The sequence below is a fragment of the Salvelinus sp. IW2-2015 genome, linkage group LG27 (genome assembly GCF_002910315.2).
Source record: "Salvelinus sp. IW2-2015 linkage group LG27, ASM291031v2, whole genome shotgun sequence".
Classification (NCBI taxonomy): domain Eukaryota; kingdom Metazoa; phylum Chordata; class Actinopteri; order Salmoniformes; family Salmonidae; genus Salvelinus; species Salvelinus sp. IW2-2015.
In genome coordinates this window covers 32,947,998-32,972,849 of record NC_036867.1, presented here as the reverse complement: position 1 = coordinate 32,972,849, position 24,852 = coordinate 32,947,998, and the positions used below count along the sequence as shown (strand labels likewise).

At 42.9% G+C, this 24,852-nt stretch overlaps 1 protein-coding gene across 2 annotated transcripts in view; it reads right to left on the bottom strand.

Moving 5' to 3' along the window:
- Window positions 1–3,320: 3,320 nt before the first annotated feature.
- The window catches only part of LOC111953306 (double-stranded RNA-specific editase 1), a 30,098-nt gene continuing 8,566 nt past the window's right edge, over window positions 3,321–24,852 (bottom strand). For both annotated transcript variants that reach the window (XM_023972500.2, XM_070435482.1), the window contains 9 exons: window positions 16,104–16,178; window positions 13,115–14,088; window positions 11,336–11,450; window positions 10,877–11,045; window positions 10,560–10,714; window positions 10,313–10,481; window positions 9,230–9,411; window positions 7,703–7,881; window positions 3,321–7,509 (listed from right to left, as the gene is read on the bottom strand). In XM_023972500.2, the coding sequence (XP_023828268.1) occupies window positions 7,333–7,509; window positions 7,703–7,881; window positions 9,230–9,411; window positions 10,313–10,481; window positions 10,560–10,714; window positions 10,877–11,045; window positions 11,336–11,450; window positions 13,115–14,088; window positions 16,104–16,178 (2,195 nt within the window). In that variant the 3' untranslated portion in view covers window positions 3,321–7,332. The remainder of the gene's footprint in view (window positions 7,510–7,702; window positions 7,882–9,229; window positions 9,412–10,312; window positions 10,482–10,559; window positions 10,715–10,876; window positions 11,046–11,335; window positions 11,451–13,114; window positions 14,089–16,103; window positions 16,179–24,852) is intronic.

Below are 24,852 nucleotides of genomic sequence, written 5' to 3'. Positions count from 1 at the left end.
AGCACACAGCCAAGACAATGCAGGAGTGGCTTCGCGGACAAGTCTCTGAATGTCCTTGAGTGGCCAGCTAGAGTCCGTACTGAACCCGATCTAACATCTCTGGAGAGACCTGAAATAGCTGTTCACCGACACTCCCCATCCAACCTGACAGTGTTTGAGAGGATCTTCAGAGAAGAATGGGAGAAACTCCCAAATACAGGTGTGCCAAGCTTGTAGCGCTCATACCCAAGAAGACTTGAGGCTGTAATCGCGCGCAAAGGCGCTCCAACAAAGTACTGAGTAAAGGTCAGAATACTTTGCTGAATTTGCTAAAGTTTTCTAAAAACCTGTTTTACATTTTGTCATATGTGCGTTACTGTGCTGTAGATTTTGATGAGGGGGGGGGGGACTATTTAATCCATTTTAGAATAAGGCTGTAACCTAACAAAATGTGGAAAAGGTAAAATACTTTGCAAATGTACTATATCTGGCAACAGCTCTGGTGGACATTCCTGCAATCAGCATGCCAATTGCACATTTCCTCAACACTTGAGACATTTGTGGCATGGTGTTGTGTGACAAAACTGCACATTTTAAAGTGGCATTTTATTGTCCCCAGCACAAGGTGCACCTGTGTATTGGTAATGCTGTTTAATCAGCTTCTTGATATGCCACACCTGTCAGTTGAATGGATTATCTTGGCAAATGAGAAGTGCTCACTTACAGGGATGCAAACAAAATTTGTGCACACAATTTGAGAGAAATAAGCTTTTTGTGTGTATGGAACATTTCTGGGATATTTTATTTCAGCTCATAAAACATGGGATCAACACCTTACATGTTGCATTTATATTTTTGTTCAAACACATGGTTTGATTCCATTCCATTTGCTCCTTTCCAGCCATTATTATGAGCCGTCCTCCCCTCAGCAGCCTCCACTGACTTCTAGGTATGAATTTGACCCATCATTTCATAGACTAAAACACAGTATGGACATTTGAAAATCACTCTGTCCTAGAAAGAGACTAAAAGGATATCTGTCAACCTCTTACACACGAGCTGGTGCAAGCTGGTGGCATTTGATGTCTTTCTCCCGTCACTGGACAGCCACACTGGAGAAAGGGCAAACCTGTAATTGTCTCAAGAAGGTCAAAATGCAAATCTTAGCCGCCACACTATCACCCATACAGTATACTCGTGAATAAATAGACGGTCTGTTTTTTAATTATTCTGTATGCTTCTTTTCAGACTTTTGGCCAGGCAAAAAAATATGAATATTGTACATTACCGGATGTCTCCCTTATTGGCCAATGTGGTGATGAAAAGATACAGTAAACAACCACTTGAGACTATTGGATATAGCTGAACCATCTAAGAAATCCAATATGTTATCCCTAGAGTATGTGTGAATGCTGTGAGGCTTTCAAATTCAGCTAGAGAATTTCTGTAGGCCTTATTCATTCTAGGCATCACCTGCCTCCCTGTGGAAGGTAGACTGGAGTTCATTCAGGCAATAAGGAAAGGTCATCCCTTCCCTATACCATATGGAAATACATACTGTTGGAATAGTACCGTCCGAAGAGCCTCCATGGCTACTCACTGTCCCCACATACTGTACATCAAGTCCACCAAGCAGAACATTTTAATAGAAATTTAAGCCTTGAACTAGTGTGAATCCTGTTGACATAAGGCTGTGTTTACACAGGTAGCCCAATCCTGTTGACATAAGGCTGTGTTTACACAGGCAGCCCAATTCTGATATTGTTGGAATAGAACCGAGCTGATCTGATTGACCAAAAGACAAATTAGTGAAAACAAATCTGAATTAGATCCGAATTGGGCTGCCTGTGTAAACGCAGCCTTAGATGAATGATTAATGGTAGATGGGTGGTCCCTATAGAATGATACCTGTGACCAAAGTGGATACTGGATATTGGATAACCACCAGCCATATAAGACATTGGGCCATATAAATAAATGTCTTCAAATTTKGAGGAAAACGATGTTGTCTCATTAAATATTTACTTTGACACTTCTAAAAGTGTAAGATATTTTGCAAAGAACTAGTTAATTAACCTCATGCTGTTATCTGAAATGCAGTTAAATGCCACGTAATGTCGCCAAACAATTGCCTCCTGATTGCAAATGCCAAGAGCTGACATTCACATCACCTCATGCCAAGGTCAGCTCTGCAACGTAGAATTTGGCATCCTTCTTTGTAAAAAAAATGTACTTGGGGATTGTATAATCTTTTTTTAAATGATGCAGGTTTTTTATTGTAGTTTATTGTTTCTACTGCAAGTCGCCTATCTTCAGTTTGTTAATTAATGTAAAGAGCTTTTAATGCTGTCCTTGTATTTTAAATGAAACAGTTTAGTGGCATCTGTTTCACGTGGCCTGATGGTATAAATGTGTTTCCTTCTGCAGCCTCAGCAGAAAGCCTGGCATTAGCTTCTGTTCTGCGGTTCTTCAAGTCTCAGGAGACTTATTCTATGAAATAAACAACTAAGCAACGTGTAATGTGCCATCTGATATTTATTCTAAGGCTATTTGCATGGCACACTGGTTCATTCTGTTGTAGCTTTCTCTTTTGCTGACCAATGACCAATGTACTGTATAGAAGTCAGCATTGTATCACCACTATTTGCAGTTGAGAATGAGATGCTCCCAAAACTAACATTAGGCCAACACAGCAGCATGGTTATAGTGCGGGTGGTATACTGCTGATGAGGATGTCATTCTGCTGTTAGGAATGCTGCTATAGGAACTGAATGTTGTTAGGAACTCAAGTTTAGTTTTTATTGTGCAGTGCATGGGGCTGGGGCTAGGAGGGGAGGATAAACACTGCTGATGTAGAGTTCTGTCTGTTTCCTTACCATCTGTTAAGGACTAGTGCTGGATGTACGTTGGGTCCACCGCTCCATTAGGTGGGTAATGGAGGTTGATCATCATCGTCAGGGCAAATGAGCTGTGATAAATGAAAAGATGTCCAAAAGGATGGACCACTACTGTATCCAAGTCAAGAGGTGGAAAATAAAGGGGGGGATGTTACAAAAGTATGCACAATGTATAACAAAAATAAATTGAAGCTATATGAACGTAAGTTTATGTCCATGTTGTATTATCAATGTCATGCAATTTAATAGACACAATATTATTGGAAAGCCAAGAAAGTCGTTTCCATTTTGACCYTGTTCTACAACCAAATAATACTGTATATTTACATTTGTTAACTTAAGAGCATTGTCTTTTACAATAATATAACTTGATGTATCATTTTGGATTTATGAACTGAAATAGACAGGAGAGGGCTACAACAAATCTCCCAGCAGTCACATCTGTCAAGGTCATGGAGGGAGAACCGTTTTATTTTTCACCTTTTAGAGACTTAACTTCCTGAAACATCATTTGCAGATAAAACATGAAAGTGGGGAAAGCATGAAGAGCTCTCTCCACTAATCCCACTTCCCCTTGACACACAGCCACTTCCCAGCGTCATTCTTTCATTTGTCAATTTTCATTCATTCATTAACTTCTTTCAACTGTAATGGGCAAAAAAAACATATTTGCCACATTTCCATCTAACAATTTTTTTTCCTGAATTGGCATGGAACCTGATTACTGAGGTCTCTCTCGCTCTATTTTCTGTTTGTTTTGCTCCCTGTTGAGGCAGAAAGTACAGGTAATCCACACGGAGATTATCTGGCTCTCATGTAGCACAGGTGCAAGAGGCTGATATGACACAAAGTAACATCCCTGCACCACCTCATGTGGAGATAGTGTTAGGGATTGACCAGAAAACATCTAAAGTCTCTGTCATGCGTTCCAGGTTTCTATGAAATATTTACCTAAAATTAAAGGTAGACTCAATGAAATGACGTTGCCACAAGCAGCACTGGAGATATTGAAATGAGCGAGATGCAACACTTCGCTCTCACACAGTATCTGCGCTTGTGCACGGGTTCGCTTCACACTGTGTATTGCGTGGTAGCCACAGGACCAAAACAGCGGAGAAATTGAGCCTCGCGCTTTAACGCTCTTAGTTGTTGCAGAAATTGACCCACTATGCGTTGACTTTCTGCATCTATGTCAAATCGCTGAGTCCACCTTTAATTAAAATATGAATTCAATTATAAATAAGGATGTTAAAAAGCAGATTTTCTATGTGCCCCTGCTTGGCCTGAGTGGAAACAACAGAGTGGTTTGGGGCGACAACAAAAAAAGCATACACTTGGATATAAAAAGTAGCTACCAAATCCACATGGTGCAGGGCTGCACACAGCCTAGCAGGGCTAACCCTTTCCCCCCAAATAGCTAGTATGAATGTTCAGGATTTGGAAACATGATGGAACTACTAGGTCACTTTACTATAACAGCAATAAATGCAGAGTGATTATTTTACAAGCGTGAGTCGTTTCCGTCCATTGCTTTCACTATTCCTGTATTTTTGTTTGTGGTTTCTAGGCGCTACTGTAAATTAGCTAGCTAACTGCTGCTKCATATATCAGTCAATCACAGCAAACTAGGATTCCTCTTGGCATCCAACTTTTAACTACAAACCACAGGATTTAAAATATAAGGGAATGGCGATATGGTTGTTGTGTGGAGGATATACTTTGGCTAACTTTCTTGTTGGCTAGTCAGCTAGCTAAATTAGTCTCGATAGCTAACGTTAGCATGCTAGCTTACTGTTTCTAAACAGCCAGCAGGCCAACTCTTACAAACCACAACATTTGAAATAGAAGTGACTGGCGAGATAGTTGTATAGGCTTTGTCCTGTTTGCTAACACTAGCCGCTTGTGCGCCCTCCCATAGACTCCTTCTCCCCACCAAAGAATTTGGGGGTAAAAAGGAAAAAGCTGCTGGACCCAATCACAGACAGGCCTGTCCCGGCCAAGGAGGATGATATCATTCTCCAAGCAAATTTCAAGCATTTTTTGAGATGGGGTTTAACTGAGTGGGTTTTCTCAAATGTATTATTTGTCCACAACTACAAGTAAAGGATGAGTCAACAACATTATTTGGGTATGAGCAAACAGAATATAAGCTTTTAAAGTTTGATTTTCACTGGACAGTTACTTTAATGCAAACAGAGCAGCTGCCTAGCATTGTGTTAACACCATTGCTATTACACTATTTTCTATAAAATCATCATAGTGCCACTTTTTACTTTTCATACATTTCTGTCACATTTTTTAAAAGTATTGTATTGTCAATATAATTTCTTTTTTTTGTATAAAATAAGAAATTACTTAATGCAGTGAACTTGGCAGCAAATAGTGTATGAAATAAAGACAACTATATACAACATCTACCTATGTTACCATTTATTATATTTCTCATTTATAGGTCTTTTCTCATTTTCTACATGTATGATTTTTGTTTATCTGGTTTGTTTTATTTTATTTTTTCCTCATGCTTTATAGCGAGAGCTCATGCATTAGGGCCCTTATTCTAGAGACTACAGTGGACTGGGCACATCAATCAAACGGTGCATGAACCATTACAGGACGGCAAAAGACCCGGTCAAAGTTCACAGTCAACGCTCACAACTTGGTCAGAGAAAGCAAACATACGTAGAGCAGACCCCTCAGAACACCCAAAGGTTGGGAGGGAGTGATCAAAAGTTATTCACAATGGTTAACCAGCCATTCACTACTGATGCAGTTCAATTTTTTTTTTTTTTTTTTAACATCACAAGTTGTGCTTGGTCCCCTTTCAAAAACTGCAATTGCCTTGATTCTTGTGGATTCTTACAACTCTATTCAAAATAAACAAATAAGAAAACATGCCAGGTGCGAATGAGAAGTATGACAACACAGAAGGGGGAAAATTACAAAATGGGCTTTTTCACGGGAGTTGTCTGATTCCAATGAGTATACTTAGATAAAGTACTGTACATTAACATTTCCGAGCCTGTTAGAAATACAGTTTGGGTATATTTTCTTTTTTTGGTAACATGTTCATTGTTAAAAACGACACAGAACAGGTCAAAATGATCTACAGTTTCATACTTTTAAATTGCTACATTAACACAGGGATCCATTTCAATTCATTTCAAATAAATAGTCCAAAGAGATGACATTGAGCAGTATAAAACACAGTAATCAAAATGAAGTGACCAGAAACTTTGTTCAAACAAACATTACAGATTAAAGAAACAAAAAGCAAATAAAAATCGTCTTTGGTGAGGTAAGGCTTATGATGACAGACAAAGAAAATTAGCTCAAGTTACCTCAACACTCATGGCTAAATATGAGCTAAAATAATTTCAGTCGTTTTTTGTCAAGRGCCCAACAAATGCTACATGATGATAGCAAAATGTTGTCTGTGTGTTCAAATAAAAAGCAGTACACAAAGTCCACTGCATCCGTCTGGCAACCACAAGAGTGTGAGCCATTCTGCAATTGCATAGCAAATAARCGCGCTGCAAGAATATCTTTCCATAGAAATGTACGTTTCAAAGGCCATATGCACTTTASTATAATTTACGTCATTCACTGTAAAGGGAAAAAGGAATCAAATATTTTTCAGAAGTTAATTAGGACCGACTTCAGATAGATTTAGATAAAACATGTCATTATCAGAAAGCATTCTCAATCAAATTCTTGGAATCAAAAAACACACGTATCTACCACTATTCAAAAACAAACAAACATATCGTCCTCAGACAGATGTAAAGGATTGCACTCACAGCAGAAACGAAGAAAAGACTGCACATGAAAAGTGCAAGAGAGGACATAAGCCTTCAAGACAAGAGGAACGGGCACAACACTAATACTTAGGAAAAAAACAGCAAAATAGTTATTGGTATGACCACTACTGGGAGGTGAGCTTGAACGCTTTCTATATATTTGGCATAATCATACAGTGAGTGTAGACAAGGTTTGTCTGTAGATAGCCAACTGATTTCAGTTGATTTTTGCATGTATTGATTTATAAAATGTAATCAACAAAATCCGTAAAAAAAATCCCAGGTTTCCAGTTGTACAGCTGTCGTATGTCACGTGTTAGGTTACTAGTGTAAGTGGAATAAACAACATTAAACTAACAAAACATCAATAACAATCGTTCTGTTGACGCGAACAATAATGAAAACAAGTCTTTACAGTGAGTCAATGAGGAAAAACAACAAGACAAAATTCAACCAAATTCAATGTCTCAACGGTGAAAAGTGGAGTGATCAGGAGAGGGAACAAGGGGTTGGGTGAGCGTCATCCACACACAGAACAAATAAAGTCGAAACAGCTGGTAGGAGTAGTATCTTCATCTGAGCCTCCTCTTCCTCCCGTGACAACAACCATACACATTTTAGAACAACATAGTCATTCTATTTCTATGAAAACAACCCACTCAGGACTGAAGTGAGAACTGGTCCTGTTCGATAGGCTTCTTGACCCAGGCTCCCAGTCCTGCCTTGTGGAATTCCTTGGTCAGAGTCTGCTTGGCAGCATGGTACTCCAACGCTGCCTGTTTGGCGTCATGGTACAAGCTGGGTTTGGCACCTTTGATTCTCAGAGTCTGTGAAAGCTAAAAAGCAGGAAGAGAGAGGTTTTAATTGGACAAGAATATAACACAGTAAGAAATMATTCAACAATCAAGTGAACAAACAGACCTTTTAAATGGAGTTCTTGGAACATAATAAGTCTCAACGACCCAGCCACGCACAGCAACAGCCACCTGAGAGTATATAAGCTGTTGTGCGGGTTAATAAGTAGCCTACCTTGCAGTATAGGCGCACCCAGCGGCTGTAGAGGGCGTGCTTGCAGAGCCTCGAGGGCCGTCCCAAGTCGTCCTTGCCTGTCATGGCGTTGATAACCTCCAACCCCTGGTCTCCCACAGCCCAGTTCACACTGAAGTTAGGAGCTTTACCCGGTTGCCGTGCTTCTGCGTTGCTTATTCCTGCAGAGAAGAGAAAGTGACGTAAAAAGATTCCTTTGTGAGATATACAGCACCAGTCAAAAGTTTGGACACACCTACTCATTCAAGGGTTATTCTTAATTTGTACTATTTTATGCATTGTAGAATAGTGAAGACATCAAAACTATGAAATAACACATGGAATCATGTAGTAATTTTATATTTGAGATCCTTCAAAGTAGCCACCCTGTGCCTTGATGACAGCTTTGCACATTCTTGGCAATCTCTCAACCAGCTTCTTGAGGTAGTCACCTGGAATGCATTTCAATTAAAAGGTGTGTCTTGTTAAAAGTTATTTTGTGGAATTTCTTTCCTTCTTAATGCGTTTGAACCAATCAGTAACAAGGTAGGGGTGGTCTACAGAAGATAGCCCTATTTGGTAAAAGACCAAGTCAATATTATGGCAAGAACAGCTCAAATAAGCAAAGAGAAATGACAGTCCATCAGTACTTTGACGGTCAGTCAATGTGGAAAATTTCAGTGCAGACACAAAAACCCTCAAGCGCTACGATGAAACTGGTTCTCATGAGGACCGCCACAGGAAAGGAAGAGTTACAGTACCTCTGCTGCAGAGGATAAATTCATTAGAGTTACCAGCCTCAGAAATGGCAGCGCAAATAAATGCTTCACAGAGTTTAAGTAACAGACACATCTCAACATCAACTGTTCAGAGGAGACTGCATGAATCAGGCCCTCGTGGTCGAATTGCTGCAAAGAAACCACTACTAAAGGACAAGAGACTTGCTTGGGCCAAAATTCACAAGCAATGGACATTAGACAGGTGGAAATCTGTCCTTTGGTATGATGAGTCCAAATTTGAGATTTTTGGTTCCAACCACCATTTCTTTGTGAGACACAGAGTAGGTGAACGGATGATCTCTGCATGTGTAGTTCCCACCGTGAAGCATGGAGGAGGAGGTGTGATGGTATGGGGGTGCTTTGCTGGTGACACTGTCAGCAATATATTTAGAATTCTAGGCAGACTTAACCAGCATGGCTACCACAGCATTCTGCAGCAATATGCCATCCCATCTGGTTTGCGCTTAGTGGGACTATCATTTGTTTTTCAACAGGACAATGACCCAACACACCTCCAGGCAGTGTAAGGGCTATATGATTCCATATGTGTTCTTTCATAGGTTTGATGTCTTCACTATTATTCTACAATGTAGAAAATAGAACAAATAAAGAAAAACCCTTGAACTAGTAGGTGCGTCCAATCTTTTGATTGGTACTGTGTGGTTTTCAGGACAATCCAGGGGCTGTTGTCTGACATAAACTAAGTGGGAGCAGGATGTGGGATGAGTAGGACGACAGCCAGACCCCTTACCGCTCAGAAGTGGCCGGTTGAGGTTGAACGTCTGAGGCAGGTCCTCAATGTCAGCGATCCTCTGGTACATGGCTCTGGAGAGGTGGTCTGCGTGGTACAAGCTGCCCAGGATGATGCTGGAGAAGTAGACGGGCTCTGTGAAGTAACACATCAGAGAGCCCTGGATCCCTACTACGTTCCACCTYAGAGAAGGYCGGCAGTGAGAAGTGGTGTTCATAGGGAGGCACTGCTTTATGAGTCACATGACCTTTTGAGCCTCACCACCACAAAGCACAGATGTTCCTGAGCGCAAGATATGAATAAGACCCAAGTCTAAGTTTTAAAAACTCTTGACATTTCGGGATTCTACCCTGGACATTTTGATCAATCTGAACGCAGAGGTTGAATTTGAAAATGTCTACTTGTACCCGGTTTTTCTCCACCTGATAATGCAACCTGGGTTGAAGAAAATAATATGTAATAGCCTCTCAGTTGGACAGTTCCCATTTTTCGAACATTAAGCTCCACTTTTAGTGATGAAGGGTGTTTATTTCCTGGAGTCAGATGCTATTCAAATGATTCTGATTAGTGCATTCCTCAGGCTAGCTACCCTCGCTCAAGTCCCAATCACTTGTGTATCACTCTGCCAACAGAGCAGTGCTACAGGTGTGATTATGCTAGAGCCGTGATTAGCCCTTTGATTAATCTCCACGGAAATGGCATCCCTGCTGGGAGTGCCCTAGGAACTGTAACAGCTCGTCAARCCGCAGGTGTGTAATCATGAACAATATTGTTGATTACACACTTTAGATCTCAGTAAAGTTTGTTAGATTGTTCCTTCAAGGCTTGTTCTCTGGGCTTTTTCTGTCCATGTGATTTGCTCAAGCAAAAGCCTTCGCGGCTATCTCTGACTTGTGAAAAGTCGGACAAAGTTCACAATAATGGCGTAAATGGTAGATTTACATTTTTGTTGTTTTTATGAATATCACATGTAAATTCTTCATTCCATGGAAATGACTGGACACCTGCTGTATGGTTACAGTTTGACTGGTTGCTAAACTGTAAACATAGTAACAAGGAGTGGTGTCAAAGAGAGAGACAGACCTGGCGATCTTGTCACTGCAGGACATGGTGAGCAGCCTCTCTCCCTGCAGTACCCCGTCCCAGGTCTGGATGGTGTTACTGACTTTCACAGGGATGGTCCCCTCCCCAGACTCTATCTTGGTCCTCAGCTGACCACGAGCCTTCCTGTTAGGGTGCCTGTCTCCCTGATCTGTGGATGAAATGGAAAGGAAATAAGAAGAAGCATTTTTAAAATGAAGAAGAAGAGCCACCTAGGGAGAAGTCTCACCCTCAAAGGCAGCCTCGTGGGGTGAGAAGATGCGTGCGTCTCCGCAGGGCGACGTGCTGATGTACAGGTGGAACTGCACGTTGTCCTTCAGACGGAAGCCCTGCTTGTTCTCACACCTCGTGAATATCGACTTCTGCTGCTCCTCTCTGATGTTACTATGGCAGACGGACGGACGGACAGACAGACAGACAGAGACGCYTGGTAAGAAAAGGGTAACCGTTTCTCTACATTGGCATTTGTTTCTTCCGGTAAAATGTCATTTTTTTGTTGACCAGTCAGTTTCTACTAACCCAGTCTCCGTGGTTACAGTGACTTACCTGAGGAAGTGCTCCAGCTGTGCGTACAGGTACCTAAGGAGGGAACGACGAGCAATGATCTCAGCATGGCAGTCGTTCAAAGCCAGGCCGCGGTCGCTCATGTACTCGCCGTTTATACACTTGGTCCCCGTGGAAACACAGATCACTTGTGCCTCCTTGACATCGGTGCCTGGGTGGGATGTGTGGATTGTGAGACAAAAATGGTATATAAAACGACATAGTCTACTGAATACAGTATATCATTTGTTCCTCTTGTTTCATGATGCAGTGATAAAATCAGCTAGGAAATGTGAATTGATACCTAATTTACAATGTAAATTACACAAACATCTTTTGTGATTAGTGTCTAATGAAACCCCCCGTTGTGATCCATTCAGAACCAGCGGGGCTCTCGATTTGACAGAGTCAGAGATGAACAATCAGGTTGAAGTAAAAAAAAGAAAGTTATTCTAACAGTACCTGTTGTCATGACAATGCCTGCTAGGACTTTCCGTCGCGCGTGAGGGGATGTGAAGTTATCCGTCAGCTCACTGAACTTGTCAACTACCAGACCGGACACAGCGTCAGCTAGAACCTGAAATAAACACKGAGCAGAGCATGAGATACCGAGGTTCTGCATCATAACATCAGACGAAAAACCCAGGCCTTAAAACCAGAGACTAAACCCAGACAGAATAGAACGTTCCTGGGGAAGTTCAAACGTTATGACGATTCCCTTCTGGGCTTATCATATAGCTCTGATGAAACATCTATGATCAATGGAAAATCTACATGAATGTGTACATTAGAAACCACAGAGGCAATGACAACCCAGGGTACCCCAAAGAGACACTGCTTTCTCAAACTGAAGCTCAGGTAGCAGAACAGAAGACAGGCTAGTGCAGTATAATAGATTAGCGGTGCCTACTTCTTCAGGGATCAGACATACCAACTGCAGATAAAAGGGTTTAGATAGGGATGAGTGACAGACAAGACACCAGGGAGCTTAAACGCCGCAACGCAAATCATCCATCCGCTTCATTGACTGATCTGCTCGAAAACAGGCCAACGGAGCAGGCAGCTTGTCTAATCAATAGGTATGTTTGAATAGCATTCAGGAGCTGATGTTAATTAAGATTACAGTTTAATTTACCTTGCCTCGTCAGTCGTTATCTCAGGCAGGAGGGATTAGGGGTACGGGATTAAGGGACGTGTAAATAGATTTGAGTGTACACAATGCAACGTGGAACGTTCAAGGCTGTAATGCACCACTGTCTCTCAAAGCCTCGTCTCCTTTTCAATTAAGCCCTGTCAGAGGCTTATAATGAGCTGGTTAAACCATTAAGTCAATTAAACTGAGAATAGTTCATAGGAAGTGAACACTGAATACTGCCTGCAATGCAGGATGAACCAAACGGACATATCTGACCATTGCGTCTCTAATATATGGCAGCGCAGCACGCGCTCCAGCAGGTGTATCTCACTGATCATCCCTAAAGCTAAAACCTCATTTGGTTCTCTGCTGCTGCGACTGGAACGAATTGCAAAAATCTCTGAAGTTGGAGACTTTTATCTCCCTCAACAACTTTAAAAATCTGCTATCCGAGCAGCTAACCGATCGCTGCAGCTGTACATAGTCCATCTGTAAACTACCCACCCAATTTACCTACCTCACCCCCATACTGCTTTTATTTATTTACTTTTCTGCTCTTTTGCACACCAGTATCTCTTCTTGCACATGATCATCTGATGATTTATCACTCCAGTGTTAATCTGCTAAATTGTAATTATTCGATTTATTGCCTACCTCATGCCTTTTGCACACATTGTATATAGATTCTCTTTTTCTACCATGTTTTATTGACTTGTTTATGCTTTAACTCCATAGGAAACCTCTGTGTTGTCTGTTCACACTGCTATGCTTTATCTTGGCCAGGTCGCAGTTGCAAATGAGAACTTGTTCTCAACTAGCCTACCTGGTTAAATAAAGGTGAAAAAAAATAAAATAAAAATTTTTTTTTTCATGGGGTTAAACCACCCAGATAGAGTTAAGAAGAGTCTCTGCATACTACTACAATTGTTCTACTGCTCCACATGATTTTTGATGGGGGGAGGGAGTTTGTCCTGCGTTATGAGTTTACTATGTGCTATTATTCTGTGCCATACATTCAAAGTAAAACTTTTCAAATAACCAAATGAAACAAGCATGTCATCCAACAGTCTCCTATTGAACGTGGTGTCGGCAGTAGTAGTTCTTACCTGTGGCAGGTGCAGTTGCAGGCCCTCTCTGGGTATGGGCTGTCTGGACGGTGTCTGGTCCAGTTGCATGTTAAAGAGGGCAGAGAGAGCAGCCTGCGCCGCCCGGGCCTTGGCCAACTTCTTATTGCGCCCTGAGCCTTGGAACGTCTGTGTGTCCACCACCACGGACATGGCAAAGTTCTTGGCGTGGCTCTCTCCACTCTCTGACACAAAGTCGTACTTTAGCCCMGGTCGTAGTTCGTTGAGGATCATGACAGGGTTCTTGGCAATAGCGGGGGAGACYAAGGCTGGGARGGAGGYGGTGGGTGGTAGGCCTAACGAGGACTGACTCAGGCCGGTAGTACCTGAGTTCGCTAGCAGGGGGTACTCTACTAGTCCCAGGGWGCTGAAGGAGCCATTGGTACCGTTAGAGCCCAGGTAGAAYGACTCCTCCGMAGGGGCKGGGGTRTCAAACCCATTAAACAACATGTCCGGGAAGTCYGCCTGGTCGGAGGTAAAGTCTGTGTTGACRGTTAGCGTCCGACCCATTGCCATGTGCGCCTCGGAGGCGTTGGGGAACTGAACGAACGACCGCAGAGCCTTCTCAGCCGAGTTGAGCTTAGCCTTCTTCTTGGTGGGGCCGGAGCCCTCGAACAGCTGCCCATTGACCTCGACAGTCATGACYAACACGGGCGCGTGGACCGGACCGGTCTGWGACAYCAGCTTGTACTGCAGRCCAGGCTTGATCTCATTCAGCTGCATCAGGGCATTTTTGGGCAGAATGGGCCCGGGCATTTTCTTACGCTTCTTGGGCCTGTACTTGTTATTGTGATGCCCGTTATTACCCTCTTCTAAGGGACGCTTCCTGCCCCCTCCACAACCTGCACTGCCCCCATTAGGGAGGTGAGCTGCCCCCTCACCCCCCAACCCCTCCTTGGAGGAGGAGACCACGTTGTCCAGATTGCGGTTTTCCTTAACGTCGGTGCTGCTGGAACCTGCGGTGCCCAGAAAGAGTAACTTACAACGCCTTCGTTGCAGGATCTTGTAAATGTAAAATTTATAGATTCCTTTATCTCTCTTTGTAACTGGACAAGTGATCTGTGTTCCTTTGTATGTTAGATTTTCAAAGAGTCATAAGTAGTCATTACAGAAAACAGTGTATGTTAAATACACAGTAATATTAGTATCAACATGAACCTTCAATACAATCAAAGGGGGGCCTGAAAGAAACTTGATGAAAGGACAGATTTCTGAGGAAAATCTTCATAGTTTATTTCTGTATTTTTCAGAATAAGCACTACCAAAGACACAGTGTAAATACAAAAGTAACCCCACCAAAATGTCTAAACATTTCAGGGTGAATCTATCCATCTGTGTTATTGAAGAACGGGCTCAAAACTTCTAGAAATGTCCTGTGAAGGACTGCATGACCAATTTAACTGTAAGGCTTGTATTAATCATGGTATCAATAAATTAGGTGTAGCTGTGGTTGAGGGAACACATATCGCCACGTCCTGATTATAAAGCTGATGGAACTTGGTGTAAATTTTCATTTATAACATCCTCCAGCAAAAGCTCGATAGGTTACTCCTTTCGGTGCTCAGGGATTAAATACATCCTTGTACAAAATGCAGGAGGAGAGAAGAAGGTAGCGACAAGGGGCTTGGAAAGAAGAGGGACAAAATAAGGATATCGCCACCTCCCAAAATGGAGGTGCTAGAGACAAACAAACAAGTGTTTTCTGGGATTTTCATGCACCACTGCAGTCAAAAATGTATTCAAATAATAACTTTATTTTCATTTTACTTAGCTCTGGACCAAGCTGTATATCATAATTTTCTGAAACAAAGTTTACAGAGTATATATATATCAGATTTTATTTTCTGACTAGGCTGGTGGTTGTGGTAAAGTAAAAAACAAGCATGCAAGAGAAAATATAAACGATGTAAAAAACACAATGCAGCTGTGCAACAGGAGGGGAGTAGTGATTACAACCCTGTTGGGAAAGAGAGATTATTGAACAACAGAGCGTTGTGATTGACCACGCCATGACAACACTGTCCGTCGCCAACCATGCTCAGTTCTGACCCAGACACACATACACACAAACACATCCACCAGAAAGCCCTTGAGTAACCTTGGCAACGTCTGCCCGCCAACAACCCCTCCCTGCAGTGAGGACGTCCCTGACCAACACAGTAATCCAAGTGAGCTCCCGTCTGGGTTGGGCTTGGTGTAACAGGGAAGCGGGAGGATTAGGGTTGTCCTAACACATAACATGTCCTAACATCATAACTGTCAAGTGTGTAATGGGATCTGCATGATGTTCCTGGGGAAAAAGCACTGCCAGCCAAAGCACTGAATTCAACATCTGCTCCATACTGTGGGCATAGATACATACAGCCCCTCTCTCTCTCTCTCTCTGTACTTTACAACATGCGAAAGCCTCATTGGGATTGGGGGGGGAAAATGTTGTTGCCAAACCCTGTATTTTGACTATAGAAAGAGCATCCTTTCCTCAATAACCCTCCCAGGCTTGTTGCAGGCAGTTTAAGGCTGAACTATAACTGCTCCCAGAACCTAGAGGAGGTACTCCGTGGGGTTTTAGGAGCTTTGAGAAGAGGAGCAGGGGGTCAAGCTTCAAATCCGTCTCTTAAAATGGTCTGAAATAACGCAGGAGATATCCCCTCATCCCCCCCTGAATGTGAGATTTAAACTCTGATCCTACCCTCCTGAGCCAGGAAACCCAGTCTGATGGCACGTTCTCAAGGTCAATCCTACACAAACAAGTCAGGAAGAGGAGATTTAATAGGCCTACAATTCTCCTCCCTGGATTCCTTCCAATAATGTGGTGTTATTGGTAACAGTATCCAACTTGAAAACATATAACCGAGTAAATAGTTTTGCACAACTAGGGATATTCGACTATTAGTGTGTGTAAGCACTTCACAAGCATAACAGCAAGTGGAGGGACCGGAGTGGTGAAATGGTGGTGGGGGGGGCGACTCACTCATGCTCTCTTCTTCATCTCCCTCCATGGTGAAGAACCTCGGCTGGTTACGGGGCTGCTTCACACCAGCTCGACCTGTAGGACAGACAGACAGACAGACAGACAGACAGACAGACAGACAGACAGACAGACAGACAGACAGACAGACAGACATCAGAAAGGAATCTTGAGGTATCCTGCTTTACAGCGCATTCGGAAAGTATTCAGACCAATTTACTTTTTGTTCCACATTTTGTTACGTTKCAGACTTATTCTAAAATGGATTGAATTCGTTTTTTTTCTCTCATCAACCTACACACAATACCCCATAATGACATAGCAAAAACAGGTTTTTCGAATTTTTTGCAAATGTATTGAAAATTAAAACTGAAATATCACATTAACATAAGTATTCAGACCCTTTACTCAGTACTTTGTTGAAGCAGCTTTGGCAGCGATTACAGCCTCGAGTCTTCTTGGGTATGATGCTACAAGCTTNACACACACACACACACACATATACACCCATCAGAAAAGAATCAAGACATATCCTGCTATACAGCGCATTCGGAAAGTATTCAGACCAATTGACTTTTTGTTCCACATTTTGTTACGTTCCGGACTTATTCTAAAATGGATAGATTTTTTTCTCTCTCTCTCATCAATCTACACACAATACCCCACAATGACATAGCAAAAACAGGTTTAGATTTTTTTTGCAAATGTATTACAAATAAAAACTGAAGTATCACATTAACATAAGTATTCAGACCCTTTACTCAGTACTTTATTGAAGCAGCTTTGGCAGCGATTAGAGCCTTGAGTCTTCTTGGGTATGACGCTTCTTGGGTATGACGCTAGGATAATCTTAGAGTATATATTATACATATAGTACCAGTTAAAAGGGTTTTTATTTATTTTTACTATTTTCTACATTGTAGAATAATGTCAAAACTATGAAATAACACATATGGAATCATGTAGTAACCAKAAAAAGTGTTAAACATATTTTAGATTTTAGATTCTTCAAAGTAGCCACCCTGTGCCTTGATGACAGCTTTCCACTCTCTTGGCATTCTCTCAACCAGCTTCATGAGGAATGCTTTTCCAGCAGTCTTGAAGTTGTTCCCACATATGCTGAGCACTTGTTGGCTGCTTTTCCTTCACTCTGCGGTCCAACTCATCCCAAACCATCTCAATTGGGTTGAAGTCGGGTGATAGTGGAGGCCAGGTCATTTGATGCAGCACTCCATAACTCTCCTTGGTTAAATAGCCCTTACACAGCCTGCAGGTGTGTTTTGGGTCATTGTCCTGTTGAAAAACAAATGATAGTCCCACTAAGCGCAAACCAGACGGGATAGCGTATCGCTGCAGAATGCTGTGGTAGCCATGCTGGTTAAGTGTGCCTTGAATTCTAAATAAATCCCTAACAGTGTCACCAGCAAAGCACCCTCACACCATCACACCTCCTCCTCCATGCTTCACGGTGGGAACCACACATGTAGAGATCATCCATTCACCTACTCTGCGTCTCACAAAGACACGGCGGTTGGAACCAAAAATCTCAAAGTTGGACTCATCAGACCAATGGACAGATTTTCACCTGTCTAATGTTCATTGCTCATGTTTCTTGGCCCAAGCAAGTCTCTTCTTCTTATTGGTGTCCTTTAGTAGTGGTTTCTTTGCAGCAATTCGATCATGAAGGCCTGAATCACGCAGTCTCCTCTGAACAGTTGATGTTGAAATGTGTCTGTTACTTGAACTCTGTGAAGCATTTATTTGGGCTGCAATTTCCAAGGCTGGTAACTCTAATGAACTTATCCTCTGCAGCAGAGATAACTCTGGGTCTTCCATTCCTGTGGTGGTCCTCATGAGAGCCAGTTTCATCGTAGCGCTTGATGTTTTTTTGCGACTGCACTTGAAGAAACGTTCAAAGTTCTTGAAATTTTTCGCATTGACTGACCTTCATGTCTTAAAGTAATGATGGACCGTCGTTTCTATTTGCTTCTTTGAGCTGTTCTTGGTCTTTTACCAAATAGGGCTATCTTCTGTATACCACCCCTGCCTTGTCACACAACCGATTGGCTCAAACACATTAAGAAGGAAAGAAACTCCACAAATGAATGAGTAGGTGTGTCCAAACTTTTGACTGGTACTGTACATATTCAGCATCTGGACTAATCCTGTCCATGCCGACTGACCATATAGGTCTGGGCAGTCTTTAGTGACTTTAATATCTGTCCCATTATCCCTTGGTTTCAACTAGCTCAGCGTTTCCCATACTGAAATAAAATCAATTCAATTCAATTGCGCTTGGTTCATAGAGCCGCTAGATGCAGTCGTAATCAACAGAGAAGTTCCTGTTTCCTTCCGACAAATGTGGCTCTATCTTTTAAACCGTTTAAGCTAGAAAATACTATGACGCCATCGCTGAAAGATAAGACTCTCAGGAACACTTAGTTGTCTTCTGTTTCCCTCTACAAGCCGTACAGGACTCAGAATGGACAGGACCAGACACTAAATCAGACAGCGGGGAAAAGAAAGATGTGTTCTTTTCTACACAGAAGATCATACAAAAGTATGGCCTGATGATCTTTCTGATGCATTTCAGTCACTTCCTTCAGATTTAAATATTGTCAAAAGTACTATCAGACTGATTTGTAATGAACTGTCATAGCCAGCCCCCCCCCCCCCCCCCCCCCCCCCCCCCCCCCCCCCCCCCCCCCCCCCAAAAAAAGTTAACTTTAGCTGTTGATTACATAACTTGGTGGGGTCGCAAACACTTTTTGATATGAAAATGGGGTCGTGGGACAAAAAAGTTTGGCAACCCCTGAACTAGCTCTTCTGGAAAATTCTGCAAGTTCACACACTATACAGTACCTATGTTGTTAATTTGAGAATACACAGGAAGTCCTCCGGAAATATAATACCTCAATTACATTTCCCCAGATAGCCATGAAAAAATGTCCATGTTAAAAATACAGTATCAACGCGACAGCGTATAAGATTGAAACCCACTGATGGAATGGAGTAGCGGATATCTGAAAATAGTGTAACCAGAACAAATGTGCATGACAGTGATAGCAACTGTAGGAAGCAACAGGCCGAGCGATATACCCTTGCCATCGGGAGGAAACCACCGCTCATGGTGTTAATCTCAGATACTATATCAACCCACAAACAGACGGAGCGAAAAGTCAGGGAGAGAGGGAGGAGAAGAGGAGAAAGGAGAGAGAGAGTAAATCAATATAATAATTGTAAAACAGAGAAACAGCCTTAAGCTAATCTAACTCTACTGTTACATTTTACACAGGGCATTTCTCCAGCCAATCAACCCTACGGTCACAGAGCATTAAGGAAGCTGTTGCATATATTCGTTTGCTGAGGAAATCATATAATTAAATAGTGATTGAATCTACAGTTTATACATCAGTCAATACAAGCTGTATTGTATCGGGCATACTGTCGTTTTCCCAATACTCATCTCCACAATCTATCTTGACCAAAGACAAGAAATGTGGAAAAATAGTCGTCTGTTCTCTCCATTCCTCCCTGTGGGATTAAATAGGGTGTTAGATTTGTATTCTGTCCCCCCGTGGTCTGTGGTGTGGCGATAACAACATAGCACTTCTGTAGGAGGGAAGAGTAGCCAACAGAATGAGATGCAGTAACTTCATAGGAACACTGAGGGGGAAAACCAATTGCATTGGCGGGTTACAGAAACTCTCAGTGTTGTCCACACAGCTCTTCTTCAGAAGAGAGGGGAGAGACCCTTAAAGGACAATTGCAAATAGGCCCGAAAAGAAGCAGATTTTTTCAAATGCACATTTTCAGAGTTTCAGAGAGTGGATATATCCAACTAGGACCACAGCAGCACCTATTGCTCAAACATACCATTTCAAAACACTACTGGAGTAATCTCGACACGCCTGATTTTTTTTTTGGGGGGGGGGAATAAATGACTGAGGGTTTCAAATAGAAACAATAATATTTTGATGTAAATACTTCACATAGACCGGGACAGTATAATTGGTGTCGCCTCTCTCGAAAGCAACCAAAATGCAAAGTCCTCCTGCCAGCTGAGAGAAAATGGAGGGAATTGAACGGAGGTGATCTGTGATTGCCGCAGAATAATTTCTTTGGTGCCGTTGCCTTGAAGCGGTTGCATTTGATAAGCATTCCCACAGAAAAGCAGCCTGCTGAATCTATCCAATCAGGCCAGCCACTACAGACGGAGTGATTGAGGAATACAGACTCCGTATCACTTCCGTAATGACACTTTCAAGAAGACACAACTAGATATAGAACACATAAAAAAAATGTCCAACTGAAAAGTTTTTGCTTTTTTACAACTTTTCTCATTCAATGACAATGAGAAAAGAAAATACTATTTGGGAGCAAACGGCACGGTTGTTGTTGTCGTCTGAAAGCAGAGTAGATAATAGTAGATAATATAAACCATTCATTTAAGACAGCGCTTCTGCAACTGCCACCTTATTGAGTCAAATCAAATCAAAGTTGATTTGTCACGTGCGCCAAATACAACAGGTGTAGTAGACCTTACAGTGAAATGCTTACTAACCAACAGTGCAATTTTTAAGTTAAAAATAGGTGTTAGGTGAACAATAAATAAGTAAAGAAATAAAAAACAACAGTAAAAAGACAGTGAAAAATAACAGTAGCGAGGCTATATACAGTAGTGAGGCTACAACAGTAGCGAGGCTATATAAAGGCACCGGTTAGTCAGGCTAATTGAGGTAGTATGTACATGTAGGTATGGTTAAAGTGACTATGCATATATGATAAACAGAGAGTACCAGCAGTGTAAAAGAGGGGTTGGGGGGGGGGACACACAATGCAAATAGTCCGGGTAGCCATTTGATTACCTGTCCGGGAGTCTTATGGCTTGGGGGTAAAAACTGTTGAGAAGCCTTTTGGTCCTAGACTTGGCGCTCCGGTACCGCTTGCCATGCGGTAGTAGAGAGAACAGTCTATGACTGGGTTAGCTGGGGTCTTTGACAATTTTTAGAGCCTTCCTCTGACACAGCCTGGTGTAGAGGTCCTGGATGGCAGGAAGCTTAGCCCCAGTGATGTACTGGGCCGCACGCACTACCCTCTGTAGTGCCTCGCGGTCGGAGGCCGAGCAGTTTCCGTACCAGGCAGTGATGCAACCAGTCAGGATGCTCTCGATGTTGCAGCTGTAGAACCTTTTGAGGATCTGAGGATCCATGCCAAAACGTTTTAGTTTCCTGAGGGAGAATCGGCTTTGTCGTGCCCTCTTCACGACTGTCTTGGTGTGCTTGGACCATTCTAGTTTGTTGGTGATGTGGACACCAAGGAACTTGAAGCTCTCAACCTGCTCCACTACAGCCGCGTCGATGAGAAATGGGGGCGTGCTCGGTCCTCCTTTTCCTGTAGTCCACAATCATCATACGCTGAGGGATAGGTTGTTATTCTGGCACCACCCGGCCAAGTCTCTGACCTCCTCCCTATAGGCTGTCTCGTCGTTGATCAGGCCTACCACTGTTGTGTCGTCTGCAAACTTAATGATGGTGTTGGAGTCGTGCCTGGCCACGCAGTCGTGGGTGAACAGGGAGTACAGGAGGGGACTGAGCACGCACCCCTGAGGGGATCCAGTGTTGAGGATCAGCGTGGCAGATGTGTTGCTACCTACCCTCACTACCTGGGGGCGGCCCGTCAGGAAGTCCAGGATCCAGTTGCAGAGGGAGGTGTTTAGTGCCAGGATCCTTAGCTTAGTGATGATCTTTGAGGGTACTATGGTGTTGAACGCTGAGCTGTAGTCAATGAAGGGAAGTGAGTCTAAGCTATTAAATGACATCGCTCACATTTCTTCCTATACCCCTTTCGCCTACCCCTTCCTGCCTGCCTGTCAGAGGGCCATCACTCCCCCCCCCCCGCCGCCTTAAGCTGCCAGCGCTTGCCTTCCAGTACGATAAGGGACGCGACGGTGCTGTTATTCACGTTAGGTTAATCACCAAACTGCCACTCTACATGTCATCCACCAAGAAGGAAATGTATGAATGAATGAATTACCAGATAATTATCATCGCTGCTTTCTGGGCTGAAACAAACGTTGACAGGATGGTTTTTACTGTGACACTCTTAGCTAAGGATTAGGGACCTTGCTTTCCTGGCTGTGGGGGGTGGTGACTGGACGGCCACTTACTGGAGAGTGGCCTTGTGGGTAATCGCTGGCATTTCCATGACAGGGGTCAGAGGTCAAGGGAGAGGAAGTGTCATATTTGCATCACTGAAGATTAATGGAGGTCTGGGTTAAGTTACAGTCTTACTCATTACTTTGTATAAATGCCATCTTTGTTTGGTTTGCTCTCACTTTCAAGTGGACAAATGCTGAATGAAGCACCAGGTCTATGATGGTTCATATTGCCATGGCCCTGCATGAACAGATCAGTTTTTCTGAGTGATGAAGCATGTGTCAGTGCCAAAATGAGCTCTCACTGAACCAAGGTGTCTGTAGCTAGTGATATCCAACCTTGCTATAATGGTATCATCCATCCAGACCCCATACAGCCACCCAGCTGCACCACGTCCTATTCCACTAACATGGTGCTGGAGGCAACTGCGTGGCTGTTGGCTCAACATGTGTCAGAGTCATATTGGCCAGGCGCAGGGAGCCAGATGGGTATTAAAGAAAGGGCAGCGGCCATGGCGGCCATAGCCTCCAGAATAGGTTTCATTAGGAATATAGTAGCTCTTTGTCAGCAGTCAGCACCATGGACAGCGCTAGTGCTACACAGCTCTCAGCACAGCAGGCCACTGAATTGGCCAGAACCATAGCAATAAGCATATGGGGTGGTAATGTGCCCATTGCTATATTTCTCCAAGGCCACATACATAGCTGTAGACTGCTAGGGGCCATAGCTGAGCTAATATTCCATGTAGGGGAACAACAACAACCAGAATCAGCAGGGTGGTCAATGCACATTCCAGGAAGGGAAATCAGGAGGATATGTATGCTGCTCTAAGTGCTAGGAGCTGGTGGACAGGGATGAGAAGAGGGTCTTTACCTTCCTTTCTTTGACACATATGGTATTGCACAGTGCTACATACAGAGTGCTTTTGTTAACCATATGACTCCTTTATTCTTTATGGCAGTCAGCTTTCCCAGGGGGTTTTCTATGAGCCTGGTTTTAGACAGTCTTAGTAGGACGACACACAAGAATTATGCACACAACAGTGAATGGTGCACATCATAGTAAGTAAATCACATAAGTGAACCAAGTAGAAACAAGAAAGCCTTGTTGTTAAGCTGCTTTGGTTGTACGAAGACCAGAGCTGGCTTTTGTGTTAACCAAACCAGCCTCTCTCTCTCAGCCTGAACAGTGTAATCTCGTCTCTCCGCGTGACAAGAAGTGGCCTTGTACCCCCGCCGCCACTCAACTCCGTCCTCCCGAACATTAGCACTGACAATGTTATCAGACCACCGAGCCCTGGCGCCTCGCTGGAAATGCTGGCTGCTTGCTTTGTGTGTGCTGGATTGACGGAGACCAAGGCTTAGGTTGTCATTCGCTCACCAAGATAATGGGCGACAGAAATTAGCTGGGGCGGAATGAGAAAATGTCAACAAATGTAGCTATCTGTGAGGGAGTTTGTGTACACACATTTGAAGAAAAGGGAAGTAGGGAGACAGACTTCAAGGATTTGGAGTGGCATTCTGTTCACTGTCAAAGCTCACAGATATCAACACTGGATTGTATCCACAGCCTGTATAGCCTCTGTTAGCCATTCATGTTAAAAGGTTTCACATGAAAAACATGATTGAAGTTTTCTTGTAAGAACTTTAGCTAGCATACAGTTGAAGTCGGAAGTTTACATACACCTTAGCCAAATACATTTAAACTCAGTTTATCACAATTCCTGACATTTAATCCAAGTAAAAAATCCCTGTCTTAGGTCAGTTAGGATCACCACTTTATTTTAAGAATGTGAAATGTCAGAATAATAGTAGACAGAATGATTTATTTCAGCTTTTATTTCTTTCATCACATTCCCAGTGGGTCAGAAGTTTACATAAACTCAATTTGTATTTGGTAGCATTGCCTTTAAATAGTTTAATTTGGGTAAAAGATTTTGGGTAGCCTTCCACAAGCTTCCCACAATAAATTGGGTGAATTTTGTCCCATTCCTCCTGACAGAGCTGGTGTAACTGAGTCAGGTTTGTAGACCTCCTTGCTTGCACACGCTTTTTCAGTTCCGCCCACAAATTTTCAGGGCTTTGTGATGGCCACTCCAATATCTTGACTTTGCTGTCCTTAAGCCATTTTGCCACAACTTTGGAAGTATGCTTGGGGTCATTGTCCATTTGGAAGACCCATTTGCGACCAAGCTTTAACTTCCTGACTGATGTCTTGAGATGTTGCTTCAATTTATCCACATAATTTTCCTCCCTCATGATGCCATCTATTTTGTGAAGTGCACCAGTCCCTCCTGCAGCAAAGCACCCCCACAACATGATGCTTTTTTATGGCGGTTTTGGAGCAGTGGCTTCTTCCTTGCTGAGCGGCCTTTCAGGTTATGTCGATATTGGACTCATTTTCCTGTGGATATAGATACTTTTATACCTGTTTCCTCCAGCATCTTCACAAGGTCCTTTGCTGTTGTTCTGGGATTGATTTGCACTTTTCGCATCAAAGTACGTTCATCTCTAGGAGACAGAGCGCGTCTCCTTCCTGAGCGGTATGACGGCTGCGTGGGCCCATGGTGTTTATACTTGAATACTATTGTTTGT